Source organism: Delphinus delphis, chromosome 20 (assembly GCF_949987515.2).
Source record: "Delphinus delphis chromosome 20, mDelDel1.2, whole genome shotgun sequence".
NCBI classification, from domain to species: Eukaryota; Metazoa; Chordata; class Mammalia; order Artiodactyla; family Delphinidae; genus Delphinus; species Delphinus delphis.
In genome coordinates, this window is record NC_082702.1 from 58,783,288 (window position 1) to 58,791,292 (window position 8,005).

Sequence of the window (8,005 nt, forward strand, 5' to 3'; positions counted from 1 at the left end):
GGAGAGGTTGCGGATGCCTGGTTGTGAGGGGGAGGTGGACACCAGAAGCCCCCTTCAGCCACTGGTGCGGCCTGAGGGAAGAACCAGCGAGGGTGCCAAGTTCCACGGACGCCTTTATGCTCCCCACGTGGAGGGGGAACCAGGGCCCCCGGCAAAGAGGCCCACTTCCCACCACCCTCCCGTTCCTTCCCGAGACCCGTCTGCCCGTACTGGCGGGTGGCGTGTCTCTGCAGCCTGGTCACCCCTCCCGGACCAGCTGTGTCCCGGCCCTGGGGAGGGAGGCTGGCAGCAGGGGCAGGTGGTCCTGGCGGGGGTGGCCCCAGAGGAGCGGGGAGCGGCGCAGGCGGTCGGCGTCCTGCAGCGACGGGGGCAGCGCGTGGCCACAGCTCTCGGGCAGCAGCAGGACGCGCAGCAGGGCGAGGACGGCCAAGGACGGGAAGGCCACGTGTTGCAGAAAGAAGCCATGCTGCCACGCGTGTCGGTGAGCGGGGCGGCCACCTGGCCCAGGAACCCAGCTCCCAGCACCAGGCCCAGCCCGGCACCCCTGCAAGAGGGGGCGGTGGGACACGGCCCAGCGGGGCACCCAGCGCTCCTGGGGTGGATGGCCCTTAGCAGGCCCCAGGAAGACACCTGCAGAGTCGGGGGGAGGAAGCTGCCCTGCATCGAGCACTGTCCTTTCCATTAGGAAACTGAAAGTCCATTTTTGCCCTGGAATCCGACCCTGCCTGGGGGCTCTCACTTCCGACCACCCACCGCTCCACTCATGAGCTGATGTGCAGACCCTTCTGCGGCCAGTGTCCCCCTCGCCACCCAGGAAGAGACACCTGAACTCTGGTCCCGATGGCATGGACCTGGGGTGTGGGGAGCGCGGGGCGCACAGGCAGGGCCCTGCCCTCCAACCCTGCACTCTTCTCACCTGCTCACCATGGGGAAGGCCTTGGCTGAAAAGAGGCTGCTGAGGGCGGACACTGCCGGGGAGGCCAGGAGCCCCAGGACAGAGACGGGCAACAGCGTCCAGCCAGGCAGGTCTGGGGAGGAGGAGAGGCCCCACGCTGCCCACACTCCCTCCCTCCCCTCACCCATGTCTCAGGGATCCGGGCCTCCCCAGCCTTCTACCTCTGCTCCTGCACTTGGGGTCAGGGGTTGCAGGCTGCCCCCGGCCACACCAAGCCCTTATATTAAGCCCCTTCACGTAGAATCTTTTTGGCCCTCACCTCTTTGGGCCTCAGTTTCCCCGGGTGCACAGTGGGGAGGTGGGTGGGGAGAGAACAGCAACCTCATGCGAATGCCTCATGCCCTGTGCCTGCCTCTCCGGGATCCCCACCACCACTGGGCAAACCCCCAGCCACACATGACAACCCTGCCAGCCTGCAGGGCCCCACACTCACACTGGGCCCCTGCAAGGAGCAGCAGGGGTGCCAGGCCCAGGACCAAGGTGCCCAGCAGCAGGACTGGGCGGCGCCCCCAGAGATCTGCTGTCAGGAGCTGGAAGACCACGGCCGCTGCCTCCAGGCGGCCTCCAGGAAGTAGGGCCAACAGAAGGCGGGGTCACGCGTGGCCAGGTTGCGCAGGAAGCTGGCTCTGATACCCCGCCGATCAGCCTGGGAGGCATGGCAAAGCTGCAGGCCCAGCCAGAGCCGCGGACTCGCACCCCGTGGGGAAGGCCAAGATCCCTCCCTCCCCTTCCCACCCACACCCTCCCCTCCTCACGAACTGAAGCCCAGGATGAGTCCGTTTCTCCAGGCGACGCGGGTATGCCAGAGTTCCAGGACCGAGTGGTGTCGGGGCTGGGGCTCCCTGCACACAGCACGTCCGGCTCTGCGGCCCCGGGGACATAATGGGGCATGAAGGAGGGGATGACACCTCTCCTCCCTCCTCCAGCACCCAGGCCTCCCTTCTCCCTGGCTGGTCCATTACCCGTAGCCAGGGAGCTCTCCTCCTCTGAGCTGTCTTTGGGGTCCACACCACTGGCTTCCGCAAAGCGCCGCAAGATCTTCCTGGCTCGGGCCGGCTGCCCTGTGGCCAGCAGCCAGCAGGGAGACTCGGGGAACAGGGCTGGAGACCTGCGGGTTTGGGGTGAGGATGCCAGGGGACCTCCCGGTAGAGAAGGACCCAGTGGCGAAGCACGGTGCATGGCTCTGGGTCCCTGGGTCCCTGGCCCGTGCCCATCTTCCTGCTGCTGCATGGAGGTCAGAGGGAAGCAACGCACGTGGCCTCCACAGTGGATGTGAACCCCTCTCACTCACCCCCAAAACAGCAGCAGGAGTCCCGTGGCCAGGGAGCTCAGCCCCTGCAGCAGGCGCCAGTCTTCCAGGAGCAGGGCCAGGCCAGGCAGTGGCAGCATGCCCGCCACAGAGAAGAGGCCGACCCCGTGGAGAATGCCAGGCAGCGCGGGGCGTCACCCAGCTCCAGGCCTGGGCAGACACAGACGGCCTGGGGCCCAGGCCTCTCGGGAGGGCTGCCCTGTCCAGGGCTGTGGTGATCAGTCGCTGGCCTGCCCAGGACCTGGACATCTGAGGCACCCGGGCCTGCCCACAAAGAGCAGAGCCCACAGAGCAAACAGCTCCCCGCCCACCTTCTGGAGAAGGGCCCTCGACTGGAGTGCCAGAAAGGCGCCCTCCAGCGGGCCAGAGGCCTAGCCTGAGTGGGCGGCCCCCAGAGCCCCCCACGGTACTCATGAGCCACATAGAAGGCTAGGGAGGCTCCTGCTGAGGCCCCCCCACGAAGCAGCTGCAAAACCAGTAGGGCGGCAAAGCCAGTGGCCAGGGCCTTGCTGGCCCCCAGGCCCATGGCCAGCACCGGAGCCCACAAACACAGCCCGGCGGCCAAACCTAGTGGGCAGCAGGGGACACACGTGGATTTGGGTCAGGAGGGCTCAGGGGAGGGCTGCCAGGGCAGAAGGGCAGGGGCAGCGCCTCACCGGTCACAGCCTGGGCCCAGGAGGACACAGCCCAGCAACCAGCCCAGGAGGTAGTCCACCTGCTCCAGGGGCACCTTGCAGCCGTCCTCACACACGAGGTTCCACTGTAGGGGATACCAGTCACCTGTCAGCTAGCCAGGACCCCTACCCCCGCTGGAGTTCCCAGAATATCACGCTGGAAGGGACCCTAGGTATCCTGTTCCGATTCCTCCCTGGAGACAAGGGGAAACAGGTAGAGAGACCAGGGACTTACTTGCTCAGGACTCAGGATCACACGGCATGGCCTCCTGACCCTGGTGGTCTTCACATGGAACTGGACAATTCCTGGTCTGAGCCCCCAGGTGGTAGAGGCCTGGGGTCCCCAGGACACCCGCATGGAGCCCCAAGTCTGGTTTCTCCTTTGCTCTGCACGGGGTTGCACCTGCCTTTCTCCGGCCATCACTCTGCTGCCAGGGCCTCTCCTGCCCTTCCCCTGGCCTGTGCACCTCGAGAGCCACTCCTGGAACAGGCTGCAGGGCCACGCCCACCGGCTTTTCCCGGCCAAGGGCCCTTTTCCCGGGCTACTCTGTGTCTTCTCCTCAAGCTTGACACACCCTTTTGGGTCACACTACGTCAGAGTTTTTATTTTAAAATCCGACTGCTTGTGAAAGCTGGTGGGCGAGGATCCATCACTACACCAAACAGGTGGCCAGAAGGAGGAAGCCCAGCCGGTTCAGGGCCCCAGGTGGGCCCGGCAGGGATGTGGCAACCCTGTCCAAGCTTCCACCCGGGGCCCTTCCTCCCAGGGGCAGGGGGTGGGGCTGCGGGCAGAGGCTGCCAAGAGGAAGGCAGGGTGGGCTGGCCTAGCCAGAGGAGGGGGAGGGAGGCCCCGTTACCCGCTCCGCGTCCTTGGCGTCCCTGCCCCTAGGCCAGCCTGCACACACCTTACAGGTGGGAGGTCTGCTCTTCAAAAACGGAAGTGACCCAATCACTCTCTTGATTCAAAGTCTTGGGAGCCCAGCCTGAACACCTGCATAGCCCAAAGCCACAGGTTGCTAGAATGTTCATGGCACCGAAGGGAACTCCAGGCCCTGCTGACCGCTGGGCACCTACCTGCTCAAACCTTCAGCTTCCCGCCCCCCTCCCGGACTGCCTGCCCACCTTGGCAGCACCCAGCCTCGGACTCTGCCTTTAGGCCCGGCACCCTGCCTATGGACACCTGCTGCACCGTCAGACAGGAGGGGGCTGAGCCCCGCGCAGTCGAAAGCCCCAGTACCACAGCCCCGGTCGATCAAGGGCCAAAGACCGAGGCGGGACTGGAGGAGGGGGAACAGAGGAAGGGCGCTGAGGGCAGGGGGACGGAAGGAGGGGGAGACAGAGCAGGGAAGCAGAGGACGGGGCGGGGGACGGAGGGGCAGGTGCAGAAGACCTGGGTGACCGGGCTGCGCAGCAGGCCGGCGGCGGGCAGCGCGTAGCGCCAGCCGCGCGTGCAGGACCGCGTGCCGTTGGGGCGGACGCGGGGCGCTGGCTCGGGGTAGCTCAGCGGCAGGCAGGGGCCGGGGGCGAGCGCGGGGTCCGGACCGCAGTGGTTTGCGGGCAGCGCGGTGAGCAGCAGCTCCGAGCCCAGCGCCAACCCCAGCGCCACGCACGGCAGCCACGAGGCGGCGGCCAGCAGGCACCGGGACCGGCCGAAGCCGCCCGCCGCGCGCAGCACCCGCGCCTCCAGCTCCGTCCCAGGGCTCTGCACTCCGGCTGCCGGCGGGGCGGGGCCTGAGAGAGACGGTACCTGAGGGGCGGGGCCTGAGAGGGCGCGGCCCCATAGGGGCGGTGTCTGCGCTCTGGAGGCCGGCGGATCGGGGCCTGGGCGGGGCCCGGAGAGAGGCGGGGCCGGAGAGCGGCGGTATCGACTGGGTGGAGCCCTGGAAGGCAAAGCAGGCCGCCGGGCGGGGCCTGGGCCGAGGGGCGGGACGGATGGGGTGTGGCCTGGAGCGGGCTGGGGGCGGGGCCATCGAGGGCCGGGCAGGTGAGGGGCCTGGCCATGGACGCGGGGGCGTGGTCAGCGAGACGTACTAGCACGGAGCGTGGCGTGGGGCCGCGGCCTTCGGGGCGCTTTGGAGCGCTCGAGGTCCGACCGGCGTCGGAGCAGGAAGGAGGTCCGGCCAGGCCTGCGTAGCGCGGGCCACCACTGCTCCCCGGCGGCCGGCCGCGGCGCTGCAGCCAGGGAGGGAGCGCCTCCGGCCGTCCAGCTCGGACCGTCCAGCTCGAACCCTAACCCGTCCAGCTCCCTTCGTCCTCCGGGGACCGTCCTGCGTGGCCACCGGTCTGCAGCCCCGGCGGAGCGTGGTGGCCGGAAAGGAGAGGCCCCACTCGGTGCTGCGCGTCCTCAGAAGTTTGAGGGTTATCGTAGGGTTATTCGGCAAAACGAGCTTCCAAGTTACTTTATCCCGCGCTGGTCCTCCTGTGAGCTTGGCTCGGAATACGCTGCACTTCGGCTTAGCCGACACCGTCACCCTGGAGGGTCTCCATCCCAGGAACAAGGTAAGTCGCGTTTGTTTTTCACTTTTCGTTTTCGCAGGGAGGAAAGTTAAAACAGGTCCTATAGATTATGCTTAATTGTTTTTAATTGAAGAAGAATTCACATAACATGAAACTAACCATTTAAGGTACCACCACCACCTTTATCAAGTTCCAGTATATTATCACCACCACGGAGGAAAACCTGGTACCCATTAAGTAGTGATTAAGTGATCACTCCCTAGCCCTCCTTCTTCAGCCACCTGGCAACCGCCCGCCATACAACACGTGGCCTTTGAGATCTGGCTTCTTTCACTTAGAATAATGTTTTCAAGGTTCACGCACATTGTAGCAGGTGTCAGGACTTCATTCTCTTTTACGGCTGAATAATGTTCCATTATATGTCACATTTTGCTTATCCATTCATCTGTTGAGGGACGTTTAGGTTGCTTCCACTTCTTGCCTATTGTGACTTCTGTACAAGTGTTTGACTCCCTGTTTTCAGTTCTTTTGGGTGTATACCTAGGAGTGGAATTGCTGGGTCATGTGGTGAGTCTGTGTTTAATTTTTTGAGGACTCGCCAAGCCGTTTTCCACAGTGGTTGCCTATTTTGCATTCCCACTAGCAATATATGAGGGTTCCAGTTTCTCCACCTCCTCGCCAACACCTATTTTCTCTTAAAAAAACAAAAGCCAAAAAAAAAAACAGAACTAGCCCCATCCTGGTTGGTGTGAAATATCTCACTGAGGTGTGTGTTTGTTTTTTGCCAGGTGGGAAGGCTTGTGGGATTACAGTTCCCCTAACGGATCGAACCCGGGCCCTAGCAGTTGAAAGTTTACTTAGGTTTTGATTTGCGTTTTCCTAGTGGCTAGCGATGTTGAGCATCTTTCCATGTGCTTGTTGGATGTGCGTTTGTCTTTGGAGAAGTCACTGTTCAAATCCCTTGCCCATTTTTTACTTGGGTCGCATGCCTTTTTGTTGTTCAGTTGTAAGAATTCTTTACGTATGCTGGATACTAGACAACATTAGATACATGATGTGCAAATATTTTCTCCCGTTCTGTAGGTTGTCTTTTCACTTTCTTGATTGTGTCCTTTGATGCACAAAAGTTTTTAACGCTGATGAGTTTCAGTTAATTTTTTCTTTATGCTCATGCTTGCAGTGTCATATGTAAGAAGCCATTACCAAATTCAAGATCATGAAGATTTACACCTGTGTTTCCTTCTAATCGTTTTATAGTTTCAGCTCTTAGATTTAAGGCTTTGATCCAATTTGAGTTAATTTTTTTTTTTTTTTTTTTTTTTTTTTGCGGTACGCGGGCCTCTCAGTGTTGTGGCCTCTCCCGTTGCAGAGCACAGGCTCCGGACGCGCAGGCTCAGCGGCCATGGCTCACGGGCCCAGCCGCTCCGCGGCACGCGGGATCCTCCCGGACCAGGGCACAAACCTGCGTCCCCCACATCGGCAGACGGACTCTAAACCGCTGCGCCACCAGGGAAGCCCCTTGAGTTAATTTTTATATGGTATGTGATAAGGGTTCAACTTCATTGTTTTGCATGTGGGTATCCAGATTTCCCAGCACCATTTGTTGAAAGGCCTATCCTTTCCGCATTGAACTGTGTTGGCACCCTTGATGAAGCCAGTTGTATGGTTAATATCTGGACTCTCAATTTTATTCCAAGGATCCCTGTGTCTGACCTCATGACAGAAGCATAATGTCTTGAGAACTGGAACTGTGTAGTGTGTTTTGGAATTGAGAGGTGTGGGTCCTCCAACTCTGTTCTTTTTAAGATTGTTTCGGCTGTTTATTTTTCACTAGCAACTCCATATGAATTTTAGGATCACTTTTTCTATTTCTGCAAAAAAAGAATGTTGGGATTTTAGTAGGGATTGTGTTGAATCTACAGAATGCTTGGGGAATATTGCCATCTTAACAATATTAAGTTTCACAAGATGTCTTTCCATTTATTTAAGTCACCTTTAACGTCTTTCAGGAGGGTTTTGTGGTTTGGGGTATACAGATCTTGGACTTGATGGAATTTATTCCCAAGTATTTTATTATTTTTGATGCTATTGTAAGTGAGGTTACCTTATAAATTTCCTTCTCAGATTGTTCATTGCTAGTGTATAGACGTACAAGTCGTTAAAAACTACTGATCTGGTGTCCGACAATTTTGCTGGATTTCTTTATTAGGACTTTCTACACATGACATCAAGTCATTTGCAAATAGAGATAGTTTTACTTCTTCCTGTCTAATTTGAATGCCTTTTCTTTCTTTCTCTGACTAGAACTTTTACTATAATATTGAATAGAAGTGGTGAAAATGGACATCCTTGTCTTGTTCCAGATTTTAGAGGAAGAATTTTCAGTCTTTCATCACTGATTATTATATTAGCTTTGGGTGTTCGGGATATTAGCTTGGGGCCTGCTGAGGTATTCTCCTTCTATTCCTTTTTTTTTAAAGATTTATTATTTATTTATTTTTATTAATTTTTGGTTGTGCCTGTTCTTAGTTGCGGCACTTGGGATATTCGTTGAGGCATGCGGGATCTTTCATTGTGGTGCGTGGGCTCTTCATTGCGGTGCGCAGGCTT

The 8,005-nt window shown here is 59.0% G+C and overlaps 1 protein-coding gene across 1 annotated transcript; it reads right to left on the reverse strand.

Moving 5' to 3' along the window:
- Nucleotides 1–226: 226 nt before the first annotated feature.
- Nucleotides 227–3,350, reverse strand: SLC22A31 (solute carrier family 22 member 31). The gene is given in 13 exon segments (XM_059999570.1): nucleotides 227–468; nucleotides 471–544; nucleotides 917–1,028; nucleotides 1,389–1,514; nucleotides 1,517–1,591; nucleotides 1,700–1,816; nucleotides 1,918–2,063; nucleotides 2,247–2,373; nucleotides 2,376–2,414; nucleotides 2,670–2,800; nucleotides 2,802–2,831; nucleotides 2,921–3,024; nucleotides 3,174–3,350. Coding segments are annotated over 13 exon segments (1,434 nt in total). The 5' UTR covers nucleotides 3,297–3,350; the 3' UTR covers nucleotides 227–238.
- Between the last annotated feature and the right edge of the window lie 4,655 nt (nucleotides 3,351–8,005).